Source organism: Meleagris gallopavo, chromosome 11 (genome assembly GCF_000146605.3).
Source record: "Meleagris gallopavo isolate NT-WF06-2002-E0010 breed Aviagen turkey brand Nicholas breeding stock chromosome 11, Turkey_5.1, whole genome shotgun sequence".
In the NCBI taxonomy this organism is placed as follows: Eukaryota; Metazoa; Chordata; class Aves; order Galliformes; family Phasianidae; genus Meleagris; species Meleagris gallopavo.
In genome coordinates, this window is record NC_015021.2 from 16,995,158 (window position 1) to 17,015,706 (window position 20,549).

The following is a 20,549-nucleotide window of genomic DNA, read 5'->3' on the forward strand; positions in this document are numbered from 1 at the left end:
AAAAAACAAAACACCCAACAGAACCAACTTAAAAGTGTGTCACTTTTGTAATGTTTTCTTCTGCTGGGAGTGTTGTATTTCGTTCCTTCCTTTTCTTTTTTTTCTCCCGTCCTCTTCCTTTGAAAACTTCATCTAGGACTGCTTTCCTTCCAACACCCAGTTAGGCAATTTCTAACTTTTGGCGACTGAACTCTACATGTTAACGTTACCTAAATGTATCTGTTCTTTCTTCCTTGAATTTTGAGATATGATCTCTAGAAATACATCTGGATTTTAAGGCATCGTAACAGCGTGCAGTGGAATGAATTGCAAGCTCAATTTACAACTTCCTGTTAGCATAATGCCAGCTTTATCTAGATGGGTTTTTATCTTTTCTAAAAGCTTTCTGCTAGATACAATCAGTATGTTAAAAATATTCTTTCTAGAAAGACAGATGTTACTTTGAGAACCCAGTGATTGTGAAGATAACTCAGCAGCAGCGATACACACTGCTCTAGCAGAGCCTCTTCCTGAAATGGTCAGTGTGGTTTGTTTGAAAAGAAGCAGTACTGCACGAGGAACATCAAAAGCAGCTCCCAGCAGGATAAATACCTGGAACTGCATCTCATCGCAAGTGGTGCCTGAAGTGGCTACACAATCTCTGCACTCTTAATCCCTTATGTGCATTAGTAAGGAGGAAAACTGGTGCTTGAACAGTTTTCGTTTTCCAGTATGGTATTTGTAGTCATTCAGTGGTGCTCTAAAGCTGAGGCTTTTGGTAGATTTTAAGGCATATGACAATAAGTGTCTCTTAAAAAAATGTGCTTATATATATATATTTATATTCATCTATATAAAAACCACTAAAGTGGCCTGAACTCTTGACTGGGAGAAAACTTACTTTTTGTGGCTTATAATTGCAGTTGCCCAGAAATGTATTGTGACCCATAAGCGAAATTAAAATCAGATGTGAGGGCAATAGCTTTATCTGATATTTGGGTAATCAGTATAAAAAACAAATGCTTATATTCCCTTGTTTTCTTATGAAGGAGTACAGCTGTATGCTGAATGTTACAGCTGCATAATTGTGTGAGCTGCATAATGCCTCGCTGTAGCTTTGGTACCAAGGGAGCGTGTGTGTAGGGCTGAATGGTGAGGAGGAGGGAAGGGTGCAGAATACTATGTATAGATCAAATGCAGATTTCTTTTTTCCAAGCTGATGGATACATCTGAAAGGAAGCAATGTGTGTGTGTAGCTGGTACTGCTGGGTTTTCTGCTCCTGCAGTGTGTGAGAATGCTCTACTCTTGAGATCTGTCAGCCAGAAATTATTTCAGTCAAGCGTACAGTCATCTGTGTGGATCAAGGCTCTTCCCTGCAGACTCTGTTAGTTTCTCTAAATGTCTATCTTCACCAACGTTAAGCCTGACATTTTCTGTGTACTTAGAGCCTGTTATGTGTACTGTGCAGTCTGCACATGCCTAGAAAACAGGATGCTGCTGGAGTAATGCTCTGTGCCTGTAGGATCCAGAGCAGACCTTACGTGCATATCGTCACTTGGCTCTACAAAAAGGAAGGGACTGTGCCACTGCAGTCAGCAGCAGTGCTCTTGCCCCTTAAACCAATCTCAAATCAAGCTTGTAGAGGTGAGCTTTAATACAAGTCGCTTCAAAGTGACTTTGGATTGTCCTTCTCTCTTTGCTATGAAAAGTGTAATGGGCAAGTTGGTAGAATAGCTTCTGGGGATAGGTGAGTGTTTGAAGAGGCAGCTAAAGTAATATTTTGGTCTGTGTGTGCCGCCTTTTCAAGGAGAATATTGGACTGGAACCATCCCTGTCTTGTTACTTTGGCTTACAAGTTTTCACCTCACAAAGGTATTTCTTGCCACCGCTTCCACATTTTGAATTGCAAAACCAATGGCAGTTCATTCAGCAGTGGAAAATTCTGTGGTCACTGAACAAAGTTTTCAGTGGCAATCATGTTGTCTTTTGAGACAGCAACAGTAACTTGAATTTCACATGAAGTTCTGGTTACAAGGAGTGTGATCAGAAAAAAAAAAAAAGAAAGATAAGAAAAATCTTTGCTTATATACTGGAACATTTTGACCTGGAAATGAGCAAAGTCAACATAAGATGCAAGAATGTTACTTGTAGAAAAATCCCTCTTTTGGACTGTGAAATATTCATGACATTTAAAAATTCCTTCTTCCTGTTTTTTTTCAGTCTTTTGCTTAACACTGAATTTCTTGTTTTTCTAGAACCTAGTGTGTGTCGGCAAAGATAAGCAAGGGGTTTTAGTATGTTTTACAAATGTACTTGGCTTAGACTTTCAGATGGATCTTAGGAATAAACTCATGCCTCTGAGCTTACCACACTGATCTAATGGACTGTCATCTTATTGTGTGTGTAATGCTACGAGCCTACAGTCACTGTTCACTTCTTATTTCATGATAGTGTCTAAGCTGTAACTTCCTTTGCCTGTTTTGTGACTGCTGTTAACAACCTCAGTATTTGTCAGTCTGTTTTTCTTCCATGGAGACCATAATCAACCCAGCAATCGAATGTGGAGACAAATGCAGTGAGCTGCTAGAACCCATCACTGCATGCGTTCGCTTTCTCACGTGCAGGCTGTGCACGCAGTGTTGGCCGTGCTGCTAAAATGGCACTGGTTCACATCCAGCAGCACTTCGAGGTGTGCTCTCACTGCTGCTTCCTCTGCCCTCCCCACGTTCATGACAAGCTCTCAGGGTTGATGCTTACAGTACTGAAGTCTGAAGGTGAGATTTTGTGCACATCTTCGTCCAACGCAGATTACCTCTGCTAATACATCCAAGCAGTAAATAGAAGCTCTTTTTTTTCATGGCAGGCTTTATTTCAAAGTTCTATTAAAATCCCAAGCTATCTGTATGTGTGCAATAGCAGGCCCTTATTCTTTATGATGGGTAGGAGGGCAGGAAGAGGGAAAGCAGCAGCTGGCCTGACCTTGCTTGTGCCACAATTGGCACCCCGAGAGATGAGGCTGTTCTCGTGTCCCACTGAGTGCTTGTTTGCTCGTGGGTCTCTTTTGTCACGTGTGCTTTCCAGCTGTACGTGAAACGTTGAACACGTATATTCAGCAGTTCCTTAAAATTCAGTGTGTTATCTGTTAGAGAAATGGGTATTTCACTAAGTTCTGCTAGTGCCATTCCTCTTAGAGGCGTTGGTTGATTATTTCCTGTTTTTGTACCAAAGCTATAATGGAGACGTATCGCTTTAAAACACTTCCAAAATGTGCAGAAGTGCAACAATAGTGGTGACCTCAGAGAACAAGGTCACACCCAGGCTCGTTTCCTGTTTTGTTCTTGGGGAAACCGGGCCTGTGAAATGCTGGAGAGCCCAGGGTTACATATGTGTGTGCTCTGAAACCCGGGCAGCTGCTTGCCTGTGGTACAAAACAAAATTGTGAAAACAAAATCATACAGAACAATTCAGTTACAGTTTCTAATCTTATTTTTTTTCTAAATGCTAATGATTTTTTTTGTTAAATTAATCATTATTCTGCTCCTTTCTGAAAAATCTGTGGTGTTTCTCCCAACCAGTGTAAAGTGGCACCTTTCAAAAGTGTGCGTTAAAGGGAAGGAGGTGCACTGGAGAGCTTTGGAAGAGAGAAATAGGAAGAGAAAGATACAAACTGACATGTTTGCATGTCTTATGTACTGTTATTTCAAATTATGCCTGCTTGGATTTAAGTGTATTTAGTTTATTGATGCAAAAACTCCTTGGAAAATTGAGTATCAGCTGGGTTGAAAGCACGTGTGGTCTTCTCCATTCATGGCTTTGAGGAGACATAAATGAATGAGCTGAGCTGCGTAGGTCTCCAGTATTGTCGCTAGATGAGGAAATATTCTGTAGAGTGCTTCTTTGGCACATCCCAGATACACAAACTCTTGCTCTGTGTGTGCTACCAGAGCTCAGCTTTGGAGAGAGAATCCTGCTGTCTGCCACTGCTGAGCAGCATGCTGTGCATGGGCTGTCAGCAGTGACGGGGAGCAGGCAGGTAGCTGGAACTGTGTAAGTGACTTCAGTGTGTGGATGTTCAATGAGGCCTGGGTTTGTGTGTTACCAGTGGAGCTCACTTGAGAGAGAGCTGCAGTATTTCTTGGTGCCGTTTTCCTATATTTAGTGAAGTGTTATAGTTAGCATTCCTTATGCTTAGCCACCTGTGTGATCACTAGCAGGGGTGGTTGCATGGAAGTGAATCGTGATGCCTCCTGCCTTGCTTTCTGCTGCTCTATATTTACTGCGTGTGAGATCCTCAGCATATGCATTGAAAAATGGAGAACTGATATGTATAGCTGAGCACTTCGGTTCTGAAGGACTGTTTTTTTGGTACAGACTACAGTTATCGCTTGAGTGATCCTTTAGTTGGTAGCTTTTTAGACTCCAGGCGGTCAGACTGTTCTTTTTTTGCGTCCCCTTAGTCGAATTATATCTGATACAAAAATAGCAGTACTTTGTTGTGGGGAGGAGTGTATTTACACTCCTGCTCATTTTTTTCTCCTTTCTGTATGGTGATTTTACATGGGAACAAGCTAAATGAAGATATTTTTTAAAGAAACTGAATTACTTACGATCCTCATTTATAAACTGTAATCTTCTCTGGACAGAAGTAGCTCTGCTTTGCAGGACTGAAGGCTCCTATCATTCTGTGCCCGACTGTTCAGCAACCTGCCAAGTGTCAGCTGCTTCCAGAGCTGCATCGTGCTCTGCTCCTGAGTCAGCAGCACTCTGGCCGGCAGCACTGGGTTCCCCCGGCACACGGAGCTCCCTGGTCCCACACGGGCTGCGCTCACCTGCTGCTCCAGGCTCCTCCTGACCACGGCACACTGTGTCCTTGGGTGTGTTTGGAAGGAGCTTTTGTAGAGAAAAAGACAGCCTTTGAGTCAATGTGCTACAGAGAAAGTACTTTCAAGATGAGAACTTGGGGTAGTTTGCCTCTACCTGCCAATAGAACAAAGAATTAAGCTATTAGGCTGCTGAGTCAGGATGAGGGATAATTTGTCTCTGGAGCGCTCAAGCTTGCTGGTGGCTTTTGTGACACAGGATGTGCTGTGTAATAGTAAATTATTTTGCCTCAGGAGGTGGCAGTTTATTTTGGTATTGCTCAATTCACTGATCCATATTCTCCAAGGAAGTCTGCAGAGAACAAAGCTGAGCCTGCAGGGAGAGCAGAGCTGTGCCACAGGGCTGTGCAATGGCAGCTCCTCACTGCTCACTCCCGTTGCTGCTGGCCCTTATGGGAAGTGTGTGATGTCCCTGACCCTGTTTCCTGGCTGCTTGGCTATGTTGCAGTGATGTACCCCTGGCTAGCAGCATTATTAAAAAGTTCCTGCACTTCCTGTTGCTTATCCCCACCAGGCCTCTTCGCTGCAGCAGATCCTGTTCATAGTACAGCCTGCACATTGGGAATTGCACTGGGAAAGAAGCATCTGGCTTCATCTGATTTGGGTAATGGTCTGCACACACAGCTGCATCTTTACTGTGGCTTCTTTTTTTATCGCTTTTACCATATCACTGTAGAATCAGAAGCATCAAAGTCAGAGATGCCTCAACGCAAACTCCTGCTTTGCTGTGCTGATTCTGACACCGGCCGTGTGTTCACGTGGTGGTTTGCCAGCAGCTGCTGGGTTAGTGCACATCTGGGAAAGGATCCGTGAGAGCTTCCTCCTCGCCCACTCTATTTCCCCAGTTTCCTGTGGGCATCTCAAAATAGCGTTTTAAAAAAAATCCCAAGTGGAAGCATCTTTCTCACAGCTCTGCTAAATACTTTATGGTGAATGGCCATTAGAGCGTACATGTCACGGTGTGATCTGCAGGCAGCCAGCCCAGCAAAGAGCTTGGGATGCACTTCAGTCTGATGGTTACACTGTGCACTGAGTTTGTTTGCTGTAGTACTCCTGTGCTTATCTATAGCTTAAGAGTATCTCAGACTTTGATGTTCAGCTGCTGCGAAATGTGAAAGAACTTTAAGCTGGTTTATCTGAGCTTTCAGTTCATCTGGGTTTTGTAGCAGTGCTGACTTGTAGGCTGTTGTGTGCATTGAGGTAGATTGACCTCAAACCACTGCAACATCCCTGCTGAGCAGTAACACTGATGGCCTTGCACACTTCAGGATGTATTGATATTGCTAGGGCTTCTCAACTGAAAGGAATGGGATTTTTTTGTTTGTTTGTTAAAGGGAAGGTAGGAAAAGGCATTGTCCTTTAATTGGATTGATTCCAGAGATGGGTGGATGGGAGGGCTAGCAGGGTTATGTCCATGCACTGCCATGTACAGCTGTAACGCCGTTTAAGCTGTTCAGCTGCTGCAGCATCATATGGAAGTGGCATTCACAATGAACAGTGCTGATAGTAATGGCACTATAGAGTCATTAACACTGATTTCATGGCTGAAGTGCAGAATGATCATCAGTGGTCCGTGAGCACCGGTTTTCTCATTCACTCACAGTGCTACCTGTCGATAAAAAGGTGTCCTGACTTCACCTAATTGCGGCCATTGTTCTGGGTTCTAGAGCAAAAAAGGGAAAGCATTTTAAAAAAGAAAGTATGATGAACTGACGTAGGACTACATTTCATAGTGGTACGGTGTTCCTATCAACTGTATTGAAGTTATAAGTGAACTTCAGAAACAATAGAAGCATTTGATTAGCAAGCATGCAAAAGTGATTACAGGTTTTAAAAATTGAATTTTGAAATTGGACATGTGTATGGATTACATCTATCTTATACCTGTTGTGTACTAAGCAACGCTAACATACTCTGGCTTCTGAAAGAGGACACTGGTTGTAAACGAAGTAGTCTCCTAGAATATTCACGTGTGGATTATAGCATTCTCTAGTTGAACAGAACATAGACCTAAGGAAGGGCTTCATAGTTGCCTTAGGAATAGCTGAAAAGGTTGGTTAGACCAAAGTCACCACACTGTTGTTACCATAGGTTGGATTTGGAGGTGATCCAATTTGTGTATGGTTCTGGATTTATTCTGAAAAGGATTTCACAGTGCTATCTGTGGAAAGCAGGGGAGGTTCAGTTGAAAAAGAAAAGTTTTAAAAAAAAAGGAGTAGATTAACAAATAAGTACTTCTGTTTTACTGTAGCAGGAAGTGTCATACCTCTCACACACATGAACTGTTAAGAAGTCCAGGGGTGGTGGTTGTATTGCTAAGTTACCTGGAGGGAAAACCTTTTGCTGAATGAGATGGTTGAAGTCTGTAGTGTGATTGGGCTCCTGTATCACTTGGTTGCATAGCTGTAGTGGGGATAAGGAGAACTGATTTGAGGAAACTGTTACACAGGCTGAAAAATGTTATGTGCAAAGTCTGTTGATTTTTTAAAAAACTGTATCTAAAAACTACCCTGAAAGTGTGCTTGCATGTGGCCTGGCTGCTTTTTTGAACAGTTGCTTTGTGTCCTTGTTCAGATGAGAACTGTTCTGGGTTGCTGTGGGCTGTGCCAGTGTGAAAGTGTTTTTGTAGATGTCTCTTTATAATCTCTTCTTACCACGTAGGTGCTTTTTAAATGAAAACAACATCGTGACTTGGCCAAGAAAATAAGGGAAAAGTTATAGAAAACCTCTTTAAGCCATAGTCTGTGATTTAAGGTTTTCATCTTTAATTAAAATGAAAACTGTTTTGTGTATTGTGTACAAAGATGCTCGATCACAGCACTGTTGAGCTTAAAGGTTTTTGAATAACCGCTTCAGTCTCTGCTCTCTGTTGCCATCTTGGGGTGAGGACTGAGATTCTTGGAGGTTGCAGGATGGATGAGAAGAGCAATGCTACAAATGCATTCATGTGTTTTTTAAAGTACTGTGGTTTTTTGTTTTTTTTTGTGTTTGTTTTTATATTCAAGATACACTTCATTTAACTATTTTTCATTATAATTGAGGAGTAGAAATAACTTTGGTTTTGTCAGAGTTGTTAGGCAGTGTACTAAAGGAATACCTACGTACCTATTTGGAGCTTCCTTAAAAGTAGAAGAAATATAGATGCATAGTGATACTGAAACTTATTTCTCCTCCTTCTTATTGGCAGGTTTTCTTCACCAGTGGAGTGTGAAATAGAAACTGAAGCAAGATGAGTGAGCTGGAACAGTTACGGCAGGAGGCAGAGCAGCTGCGAAATCAGATCAGAGTAAGAACTGCTAATTCCTTATTTTTCATGATGAAGTTCCTCCTTTTAAAGGAGTAAAGTATCAAGATTATATCTATTACCGAGCAAATCTTTGCCTGCAACTTGGCCAATCATACAAATATTAGACAGATATTGCTAATATCTCCCTTTAAGAAAAGTTGCTTCATTTAGTTAAGATCACATTCAGAAACCATTTTATGTTGAACACCTTCAAGTGTTTCAGCTAAGCAAAACAATTAAACTTGTTTAAAGTCCAGTGTATTTCTTCCTGTGGATGAAGCCCTGTGCTAGGGGATTTGCTTCTCTGGTATTTTAAACCCTCCTGATTCCGGACGCCAACATTTTATAAATATTTCTACAGTTCAGACATCTTAAAAATAAGTTGAGATGACTTAATCCACTCCGAAGTTTGCTTTCTGGGAGGAAGGCTATAAAGGGTGGGTGTAGTAAACACACTGAAAATCGTTTAAGTTGTATATCCAACAACTCTTGAGCAAGATCTTAAAGAACTTTAAGATCCTAGTCTGAATGTATTAATTCAGTTCCAAAATGTATAAGTAAATACTTCTGTTCCTTCTCAAAGATGACATTGTCATTAGCACATAGGTGGAACACTTCCTGGGGCAGGGGGGGCACACAAATGAATGGTAAAGGGGGGCCATCCACCTGTGTTGGATGCCTGCCTCAGTAGTTGCAGAACTTGAGCTTTATTTGTAGGAATTACTGGGAACTGGGAAGGGTTGTGTAGTGGAAATACTAAGTCACAGCTTGAAGCAGTGATTGAGCACCTGGTGGGAAGGCAGGGCCAACCCAGGGGAGCTCAGGTGGATGCAGTGCAGCTGCATGACCATAAGGGGTAGAGAGCCAGGATCCACCCCTTCCCAGACCTCATTTAAGGGTTGGCAGTGGAGGCAAAGGTATCTTACTTGAGATCCCTGTCTATCTGAGGACTTCCAAAGGTAAGCAGCTTTTTTTCCTTCATTTCTGTGTCCATGGCTGCTGCATTTGGGCTTGTTCTCATTTGCTGCAGCCAAAGGCTTTGCCAGTCTGCTATTACTGCTGTACTTTCAATCACAGAAGAGTGTTACAGCTCTTATGGTTGATCCTTCAGTGTTGCTGTTACTAGAAACCCCACAGCACAAATTGAAGATAAAACTATTTAAATCTAAGACAATTATTTTAAGCCATACTACTCAGAAGTGGTTGCTGACTAAATGTCTGTATTTGTTTTCCAGTGGCTGGAGACCGAGTCTCTTTGAGGTGTCTAATCTCTCTTACTGTGCAAACAGAAATAAAACCTGTTTTTGGGGTAGGGTTGAATAATGTGCAGAATGTAAACATAATGTAAAGGGAGAAGCCAGAGAATCTGTATGAAGACCTGAACATCATGCATTCTATAAAATGAATGAGTGTTCACAGAGTATTTTTCTTCTTTTAGCATGAAGTGCATCAGCAGCTTAAGTTTCTGTAAGCCTGCTGTCTGTCCTGCCCCCCAGGTCCTGCTTCTCGTGCCTGTTGTTGTCACACCTGCTGTGGCAAGAGAAGTGAATGCAAGACTTGCTATTTATGTATAGTTTGTGGTTGTTATTTCAGCTGGATAGTTCCTTTCCTGGGTGCTCAGTGCCTGCTGAGTGAGCACAGGGAAACGGGCTGGCTTCAAATACTTTTTAATCATTTAATTTGTAGAAAGAGAGACTTAAGGAGAGTTATGTTCTAGCAACCTTTAAGTCCCACTTCTCCTGCTCCTCGGCTTGATGCTCAGTTCTGCATTTTGGATTCAGTTGTTCTGTTCTTTTGTTTCAGGATGCAAGGAAAGCATGTAGTGACACAACTCTTGCTCAGGTATGTTCCTGATTCTGTTCCTTCATATTTAAACAAACCCTGCAGTTTATGACTATAACTGTGCTTCTGTTCAGTAACTGAAAGAATAGCAAAACAAGCCTTTGGAAATGTACCATGTGCTTATATAATTTGGAATTGTGGGTGAACGAAGTGAAACAGTTAAAAAGACAATTGTTTATTTTACCTTCATGCCTAACCTAACAAACACCCACACCAAAAAATCCCAGCCATCATCTCAGTGTGTTCTGATTCCAACTTACCATCTCAATAGAGTGTGTCAACTGTTCTTACTCTATTCAGAAGGATTTGGGTAAGTGTCTTTTAGTTGTGCTTTGGGAACAAAAATACTTGGCATTTAGATTTTGCCATGCTTGAAAAAGTAACAATGCAGTAAATATTAGAGGATTTCCTTCCCTTTGTTTTAATAGAGAACTTTCAGATTTGATAACCTGAAGTAGTCTCAGTATGACATAGTGATATCTTCAGAAGCTTTTTGAAGCTCCACTTACAGTGGTTATGATGTTATTATCTTGTAAAACTTCTTTTCCCCAGTGTTGCATGGTTTTGACACTGATAATCCATTCTTTTCTATTGCATGCCAAGATAGCTTTTTTTACTCAAAGTTCGAATGTATTTAGTTGTCATGTATATTAAAAATAGTCCTCTGTGTCTCAAGGGTTTTTATTTATTTTTAGATCACAACAAGTCTGGACTCAGTGGGTCGAATTCAAATGCGAACGAGGCGTACACTTAGAGGTCACTTAGCCAAAATTTATGCTATGCACTGGGGATCTGACTCAAGGTTTGTATAACTGGTCTTTAAACCTGCAACCTGAAGGTTAGAAATAAGGTTGTCAATGGCATCAAGTTTTGTGAGACGTGGTACAGTCTTGGTGCCCTCAGAGGGAGACTGTGAACCATGAGTAGGATTTTCATTTCTTTAGCCACAGTTTGTTCCTGTGAATCCAGGGAGGACTGCATAGTAATAAGAGAGAAGCACTGAGTGAAAGGAGAGGTGCTTTTTACTACCACAGTCACTTTGCTTTTTTCTTCTTCTAGTTTTAACAAAATTCTTAGACTCTATTTAAGGAGAAGGGTTTGTGGTGAGGTGTATTCCTAGAATGATGGAGGTTATATTTTCCAAGATTTTGAGTAATTGTGGAACTCCTCTGATAACAGAGTTTTAAAACTTTTTTAAGAGCAAACTTTATTTCATTGAAAAAGGATCTTTATGTGTATAGCAAAGAAAAGTTATAAGGCTTCTAGGAGGGAGTTCTGTCACTCTGCCTTAGAGCAGTTGATGGTCAAATGTTCATAGAGCTTTGTGTTCTGCTCTCCTTTGTGTGGTTTTCTTATACCCAGTTATTTTATTTTTGTATAACTGTAGTGTTGTTTTTTTTTTTAAGTAAGCATGAAATGTGTTTTCTCTTTTGTCCATTGTAATCATGAGCCCTTTTGGATGCAGAGATTTGTTCTGTGGTGTAACATACAGTTCTTTGCAGATTTTCCAACAAATGTTGCACTTAATTAAAAAAACAATGGCAATGGTGAAAGTCTTTCTGATTCATTAGGTAACCATGCATGATATGTGACTATTTTGAGAGGTTTTTTTAATATTAACTTATTTTACTCTGCGTTTGTACCCAGGCTACTAGTCAGTGCTTCACAAGATGGAAAACTAATTATCTGGGATAGTTATACAACAAATAAGGTATTTATAATTTGTATCAAAAATTCATGCATAATTTGTGTGTTTGCAAGTCAAAAATGAAATAAAGCAGTTAGAAGGATGTTTCTTTGTAACCTTCATGCCTAGCTGTTTAGTGGAGATATACTAGAGGGTGTGTTCAAAAGTAATAGTCCTTGGTGATACATAATGTCTTTCCTCTAGTTCCCTAGTGCAGTAGCTTTTAGCTGTTTTTATCTGCCTCTGTGATTATGTTTATTTAACTGATTTGGCTTTAATTTGTAGAAATAGACAATCTCAGAATTTAATGCTTTGTCTGTGAGGTCAGATGGGGTGGGCGTGGAGAAGAAGCTCTTACAGGAGGGAAATTTAGGCAGAGTGTGGGGCAATGATTTGTTGCTATAACTGTCCAATTTCCATGGGTATGGCCATGCCATTCCATTTTGTAACCTGTCATGCAGAAACAGAAGAACTGTACAAAGAAGTCTCACCAGAACAAACAAATGTTATAGATGTTTAAGTTAAGAACAGCTTTACTATTAAGTAATGTTGTGCAGGAGTTCTGTATATACACTCAGGAGACATAGTGGTATTTTTTTATCCTGACATGTATATGAACATAGATTGCAATACGTTCTAAAAAACAAAACAAAACAAAATTTATGATGTGCAGTCTGTTTGCCATGTTTAATGTGCTATAATCCAAGAATTGTTACAAATGACTGCAGTAAAACATGAAAGCAAAGGTGTGATGTAGCACTGATGAGCTCTGTCGTTCTGAAGATGCACGCCATTCCTCTGAGATCCTCCTGGGTGATGACTTGTGCATACGCACCGTCTGGCAACTACGTGGCCTGTGGTGGACTGGACAACATCTGTTCCATATACAATTTAAAAACCAGAGAGGGCAACGTGAGAGTGAGCCGAGAGCTGCCAGGACACACAGGTCAGCCATACACTGGTGTCAGCTTCAGTTTTCTTTTGTGTTTTGTTGCATCAAATGAAACAATCTCACTTTGAGGCGTGTTGTGAACTGCAAAATAGTTTTGTTGGCTTACAGAATAGCTGTGAGAGAACTTTAGTAACTGCTCTCGGATGGTAACCTTCAGTTTCAAGTCTCACATCTGACACTTTTGTAACTGTTTTGTTTTTTAGGGTATTTGTCTTGTTGTCGCTTTTTGGATGACAACCAAATTGTCACTAGCTCGGGAGACACCACTTGGTAAGTTTTTTTTCTCTATATTAGTTTTTTTTTTTTTCCTGCACAGTGCATCAATTTTAAATAAAACTGAAGCTTTAAGTAACCAACTACAGTGTGTTAACGCTGTCACTTTCTCTGCAGCGCTCTGTGGGATATTGAAACTGGCCAGCAGACCACCACGTTCACTGGGCATACCGGCGATGTGATGAGTCTCTCTCTAAGTCCAGATATGAGGACTTTTGTCTCGGGTGCCTGCGATGCCTCCTCGAAGCTCTGGGATATTCGGGATGGGATGTGCAGGCAGTCGTTCACAGGGCACGTGTCAGATATTAACGCTGTTTGTGTAAGTGAACGTTTGTACTTCTGCATGCGAAGAAGGCAGGAGAATAACAGCAGTAGGTGACGGATTTAGCTTGTGGTCTGTTGAGTTACCTTGATTTAAAATCAACGACTTAGGGTGGAGACTGTTAAATTATGTAGAATGAAGATTGTCTAATAATCTATGATCTAGTTTATAACTGAATTATTACTGTTATCTGTGATGCATTGAAGTGATTTTGAAATAGTTTCAGCAATGTTCTTGTTCAACCACTGAGACTGTAGTTTTTTAAGAAGCAAAGAACAGAGGATGGGAACTCTTTGCAGCGTGACAGTGTTAAAACTGCAGTTGTAGATAAATACAATATGCTGAGAGGGAGCAGAATAGCCAAGCATTCTCATCTTAAGCCTTTTTGTTAAATAAAAGAGTATGTAGTATTTTCTTTTGGGGAAAAAAAAGCTGGAAATGTGCTAGAGGGCAAAGTTAAAAGCCAGTGCTTACGTTGAACGTTGATCCTCGGAATAATTTTGTAATGTTTATAAACTGGATTATATTTCCTCTCTGTCATAATAACTCTATGTTCAGATCTGCAAGATACAAGCTCTGATAAATAGGGAATGAAATTTAAGCTGCATCTGTTCTTGATAAACATGAAAAATTATTAAGGCTGAGAAAATACCAAAGGCATGACCTGTACAAAAATGCAGTTTCTATACTTAGACCTGAATCCTGAGATGTGTTAAGCTCTTTTCGTTCCAATTTCAATCAGCATGGCTGTTGTAAGATAGGCCTTGATTTGGAGTAGATTTTGGCAATTGAATTGCTTGTTTGCAACCTTCTGTCTTGGCTGAGCCAACCTGGCTGACCATCTTAAGAGGGAACATAGTGTGCACTTCACATAGGTCTTCCTGGCCCCCAGCCAGGGCAGAAGTACATTTTGCTTCATTTCACAGGAGTTAGTTATATCTCTTTTGATGCCTGCTGAACTGCATGCAGGAACTTGGCTGAGTAAACGTGCAGTAATTCAGGTGTTACCAGTACTATTCTAGAAGTGTTTAATTGCATAGCTGTGCAAGTAGCACAGTTTGCTGACAAACTATTTTTGTTCAGTACGTCATTCTGTCTTTGCCTGGTCACCCTGATAATATCATATTGTGATGCTTTGGAAATAAGGCATGAGAAATGTGTTTTTCTGATGTCAAACTTCTGTCTCTTAATTAAAACTTCCAGTTTTTCCCCAATGGACATGCATTTGCCACTGGATCTGATGATGCCACTTGCCGACTCTTTGACCTGCGTGCAGATCAGGAATTAATGATGTATTCACATGACAATATCATCTGTGGAATCACTTCTGTAGCCTTCTCAAAAAGTGGTCGACTTTTGCTAGCAGGTTATGATGATTTCAACTGCAATGTGTGGGATACTCTGAAAGGGGAGAGAGCAGGTAAGTGCGTGTAACTGCAGCGGGCAGTGGTGGATATTGAGAATCTGTGCAGGGCTGGTTCATTATCAGTGCTGTTGCTGATGTAATGAACTCTGCTTGCTTCCTGTTGGCACTGTTCACTCTTGGAATGATACCATTTCATTTGGTTGTATCTTCCAGTTGTTACAGTGTGTTGGCCATCTTGTATCTCCACTGAAAGATAGCTCTAAAGGTTAAGGAACAGCCACCAAACTTGCATTATATGTATGGAAAGTTTATTTTGCTGAAACGTACGGAACTAGGCAATACAAAATATTGCAATTGCATTGATCCTGGCACCTATCACAAGTAGTAATGCTTCTGACAAGTAGTTCTGTCTCTGTGGTATTGTCAAAGACATCACGTTTGATTTTGAAATGTACTTGGTGGCATTTCTGAAAACATGGGACAAAACAGTACAGAGCATGGCAAGGGATGAGGAGGCCTTTGGGGAAGAAATGGAAAAGTTTAAGAGTAGAGGAAATAAATGGAGGCAGAAATGTTTGTGTTCACATATTGTTAGTAACCTCACTGTTTTTTTTCCTGATATGCCTGTTGTGATATACAGTTCCTAAAGCTAAAGAAAAGGGAGGATGCTTAGACCTCTTGTTACGTATTTATCAGCCTGTTTGAAGACTTAATCTGGGAGGGCGGAGTAGCAGCTGAAGTCCTTGACGCATCCCGTAAATATTAACATTCAGTTGTTCTTTTCCAGGTGTCCTTGCTGGCCATGACAACCGTGTCAGCTGTTTAGGTGTTACTGATGATGGCATGGCTGTAGCTACAGGGTCTTGGGACAGTTTTCTCAGAATCTGGAATTAACTGGGAGCCAAACATGTACATTCTCCACTTGAGACCTGGAGAGATCAATGCTGCAGCCTATAGCTGTGAAATAACATTTCTACCTTGTATTTGCAGGTGAAGTTTTTCTATTCACTGATTATTACACAAAAAGGCTTTCTGTAAACTAGAAAAAAATCAAGTGAAGAAACAGGGGAGGGGGGAAGAAATCACTGACTTTTTAAAAGGGGCCAGCACACATAATCATGGTGACCGACAAACTAAGAGCCAGTCTTTTTGTTTTTGATGGTTTGGTTAGATTGTCTTTGAAGGGTTTTTGCTTGTGCTCAGTCTGCTAATCCTGTACTTTTTTTTGTACATAACAGAATATAGACATTATAGCAGCCAATCATGTAACATTTGTCTGTATGTAAAGAAATATGTTTGCATTTTTTAAGGAACTACATTTATAGCTTTGCTTTAACCTGAGGTGTCACTTCTGAGTTTTGTAGTGGATGATCTATAATTGCTGTTTTAAATGTTTTTGTGAATTTACTGTAGATAAAGTGAAGCCAATGGTATGTATGTGTTTTTATAATGGAAGGCATTTGAATTTTTTTTTTTTTTTTAGAGGCCCTGGAGACTCCCAGTTAATACCTACTGCCTTACTCACTCACTTCTTGACCCGCTTGCCTATTTTTAATCGTGGGGGTTCTTCCTTAAGCCAGTGGTTCCTGGTTCATCCATTGGCAGTGACAGCCTCCAAACACCAAGGAGTTAATGCCAGGCAGACTTGCAACAACAGAGGGAAAAACAAAAGTCCAGTTCCAGAAGTATTAGCCTCCTTACTGCGGCTTTCCGCATCTGCTATTCCACCCAACCCTTGGGTATGGAAACCAGGTGACCTGCACTGCTGTTGTTAAGTGGCTGAGTGCTTTTCTTTTTGACAGTTCAGCTCTAAATGAGATAGTTTGGCCTGTCACAAACTCTAACAAAGTGATTTGGCATGATGCTCTGTGCAGAAGGCGGTGTGCTTGCAGAGCTTGCTCAGTCACCCCAACAAACAGAACTTCAAGAGAACTTTGCTTAGAATCTTAAAGATTTAAATGTGCAGTTAATCACCTATAATTCCCCTCCAAACTGGGGGTTTGCCAAAGCATACCACAACCAAAAGTGCTTGTTGTCAGTTACGTGCAGTGTGAATTATGAAAGGAATTGTGTAACTTACAGTGAACCAAATAACCTTACTTACTTGTGTGGCCCTGTAAAAATTTGTGCTATAAAGTTAGCGACTTGCTTGTTCTCCTGTGGTCACAGGTCTGTGCCATAGCGGCTCATTAGATGCTAATTGTTCTGCAGTTCTCACACTGTAAATAGCCATCTCCTCTTCCTGATTTATTCAGATTTTGGTGTCAGCTGCTTATAAATGACAGGTTCTGATCAAGTATGGTTGAGTGTAGGTAGAAGAAAATCAAGTAAGTGATGCCCATTTGAAACTACCCAGGAGGACTGCTTAACTTCTTGGTGCCTGGCAGCATGCTTGTGCCTGCAGTGGATGTTCCCTTGGGAATCTCAAAGCCTGTGGCATTTGTAGAAAGGAGAAATCAAGTCTATTGGCTTTTCTGAAGTGACTTGTCTTAAACATACGTGAATTTTAAATTACCAGGTTGGAAGTAATGTTCATCTGCCCTTAGCTGAAGTTATGGGGAGTCTGGGTATCGGTGGGTCAGGTACCAAATCTAAGTGCCCAATATTTTGTAGTATGCCAAAACAGAGATGACTCTTTGTCAAGTTTATGACATTTGTAATCCTAAATTTCAGAACTTCCAAACTGTGCCTGTAAACTTGCCATGTCTGAATGGCAAAGGTGCCAATAAATGTACCAATCACAGTAAATTCACTTTAAAAAAATAAAAATAAAGCAGCACATCTCGTGCTGCATAAGTGTACATTTACTAACAGCAGATTGTGGTGTAGGACCAAAGTCACACAATATTGTATGTCACAGGAACTCCTCAGCATTTTGCTTTTTGATCTGTCTGCATTTACAGAACTATTATGGAATACTTGTTACTCTTCTAAGTGAGCGAGTTGAGAGCTCTCAGATTTGGTTCAATTTTTAGTGGTGCACTTAACTTTTTTTTTTTTAACTCACAGCTGCCTTGAGTGAATTTGTTACTATAGAATTTTAAGAAAATATTCTTTTTCTAAAAAGTTTTTTTCCATAGAAATGTGTTTTGAACCAATTTCCTAGCCAACACTGTTGTGAAGACAGGTGCCATTTTTACATTCTGGTGTTTAAGCTAGTTTCTACTTGCGAAGCTCCAAAAAGAATTTTACAAATGTATATAACTTTTCTTAAAAGTTGGGGTAGACTGTAAACATGGTAATGGCTCTCGTACAGGTATTACTGCAAATAACTTCACTATCATTGGTTGATGAGCAATTGTTGGATTCAGCTGCTAGTAAGGAATGCCAACTACTTGCCTGTGAGGTTTCCAAAAGCATCATTAAAATATCTGCCTGTTTTTGCTGTTTGGTTAACTGGTTCTTCTAGTGCTGCAGGTCCCGTGGTGGCTCCTTTTGTGTTGGTGCACAAGGAAAGGTGGAAGGAGCCTCAGCACAACTGGAAACAGTACTGATGTTTCTTGGGAACTTGTAGAAAGCTTGTGATAGATCCTGCCAAGGTGATGTTTGCTGTTTAATTACTGTCCTGTATTATCTAATGGAAAAAAAAAAGCCTACAGACTCAATGTAATGCATTGTTGCTATTGTATGAAGCCAAATAATGAACTTGCAAAAGTTTGCTTTTTTTTTTTATATGGCTGTCACTGGTGAGCTCACTCATGAGAATGGATGTGGTTTAATGGTTAAATGCTCAAACTCCCTCTATTATGAGGAAGTTAAGAAAATGAGCCTTTGTAGGTTTTACTTAAAAGATGTAATTCCCAGCTTTGTATCTCAAAGAGAATGGGATATGCCTCTGTGCCCAAGGTATGGTGTAGGCACAGGTGTGCAGCTTGTGCAATTTCTAACTCTCCATGGCAGCAAACTCGATGTACAGCAGGTTTTGCAGCCCCAGTGGGTACATCTTAAACTGTCAAAGTTCGCTGCCAACCTTCATCGTTGTCTGAATTTCAAATACCTTGTGTAATTACAGAAATGTAGTAACTAAGACCATTGTGCCAAAACCATTGGTGGCAAAGTAACCCATTTCCAGCCTCTTCTAAAATCCTATTGGTTACAGCTTGGAAAGTGGAACTCTGTGCTTTGCGTAGCAAGACTTATTTCATTCAGGTACAGTTGTTGGGTTGTTTGTTGTTGTGTCTTTTTTTTGTCAGCATTTTCCAGTGTTGATTTAATATTGCAATACAGGATGCTAATCAGGCCAGGCAAGCACCCAACCTGGGCTTGTTCTTGTGTAGATTCAGACATCTATTTATTGGTGGGGATGTTGATTGAGATTCTGGAAACCACAAAAGCTTCTAAATGTATACTGACTGAGTACTGCAATGGTGGCCTGTTTTCATCTGTCTCCAGACCTTTTTTCTTCCAACCATCAGCACCATCTGCCTTGCAAAACTGCAGCTGCTTGGCAGTGTCTGGCAGAACTGATAGGTTTAAGCATTGACACCGATCTGTGTATTGAAGCGGAACGTGGATTGATGGGCTGCCCCCAGTCTGTGAGAGGGCCTGACCTGGACTGTCCAAAGCTGAATGGATGTAACAGCTGGTCCTGGCGTGCTTACTGTTGTGCATGGGTTGGAAATAGTTAACTCTTCAGTTTGTGTCCCACAATGAAGTTGGCATTACTTTAAGGTAGAATGAAACCATTGTGATAACATTCCAAGCGTGCTTAGTCTTTCCTCTTTGAGGACACTGTCACCTCCACTAGGTTTAGTGCTGTGCTTTAAGATGTTGGTGAGAATAAGTATTGGCTAATTCAAATAGTTGGTATAAATGGTTGTGTAGCAGAATGACTGATTTTTTTGAGATAGCATTTCTTGTAAAAGTAATTAAGCATGGGTTGATGGTGCACTTTGTATACAGTAATCTGGCATGCATGCTGGTAAACTACTTCCTACACTTCAGAGGCACCACAAGCCTTTTTATCCAATTGCTGGTTATGTAAAATACATGCAGAATGTTAATGCAGTGTTGTTATGGTAAATGTGTGAACAGTGTTACTAATTGATATAACTGATAACAGATTACATGTGCCTGACATTCTTATACCACACAGTATGTTTAGGTTTTAACTAATATGGACTTCAGTGGAATAGTCTTAGATATTTCAGACCTTTGTTTTACTTACACAATGGTGCTCTATTTGTGTTTTTCTCTTTTTTTTTTTTTGAAAGAAGAAAAAAATAAAAGCATCTGAACACTTGTAGTACATATTACATCCAAAGGAGTCCAAAACAAAACTGCTTCTAACCATCTCGGTTTTAATTTGCCTTCAGTTTCTGGCATTTCTCATCAGCTCGGTTCCTTCTGTCACTTGTTGCTGACTACTTTGGATAACTACAGTCATGTTACCAATTATGAAGTGATTCTGCACTGCCTTTGGATCGTGTATGTATACAGAAACAGTCTTAAAGCTTTTATTTAAGCTATTGAAAAAACCAGGGACTTGTGCCATTTGTTCTTTAACAGTGCTGTTGTAAAAAGACTTCCCTGTGAAAAAAAAAAAATCACTTGTTATGAACTCTGTTTATAGCTTCTTTTTTTTTCCCCTCACAATGGATCTTTTCTTTGTATTTGTACAGTGGCTCAGTGAACGATGTTGCCATGAGTTGATATTGTAACCAATAAACAAGTGCTTTTAACCAGATGGTGCCATGTGTGGGTGCTCCTTTCCAACTCCACCTCACAGACCCCTGCCCTGCAGCTGGAGGTTCTTCCCCTGAGCTCCATGGAAGCAGATCAGCAGGAGGCACTCTGGATGTTGCTGCTTCTGCTGTCAAACAGCAGAATTGTTATTCTTTTTTCTAAACCAAAATGGCTTTTTGGAGGCTAAATGAACTCACCAGGGCCTGGTCAGGCTGCACTGTAGAGAGCAAGAAGTTTGTTAGCCACCAATCCTGGACCAAAACTTTTTTTACAACA

The 20,549-nt window shown here is 40.5% G+C and overlaps 1 protein-coding gene across 2 annotated transcripts in view; it reads left to right on the forward strand.

The window, feature by feature from the left end:
- Positions 1–20,274, forward strand: part of GNB4 (G protein subunit beta 4) — a 40,279-nt gene extending 20,005 nt beyond the window's left edge. For both annotated transcript variants that reach the window (XM_003209192.4, XM_031555181.1), the window contains exons 2-10: positions 8,048–8,146; positions 9,950–9,988; positions 10,684–10,790; positions 11,636–11,699; positions 12,459–12,621; positions 12,831–12,897; positions 13,018–13,219; positions 14,426–14,642; positions 15,376–20,274. In XM_003209192.4, coding sequence (XP_003209240.2) covers positions 8,090–8,146; positions 9,950–9,988; positions 10,684–10,790; positions 11,636–11,699; positions 12,459–12,621; positions 12,831–12,897; positions 13,018–13,219; positions 14,426–14,642; positions 15,376–15,482 — 1,023 coding nt within the window. In that variant the 5' untranslated portion in view covers positions 8,048–8,089 and the 3' untranslated portion in view covers positions 15,483–20,274. The remainder of the gene's footprint in view (positions 1–8,047; positions 8,147–9,949; positions 9,989–10,683; positions 10,791–11,635; positions 11,700–12,458; positions 12,622–12,830; positions 12,898–13,017; positions 13,220–14,425; positions 14,643–15,375) is intronic.
- The last annotated feature ends 275 nt before the right edge of the window (positions 20,275–20,549 follow it).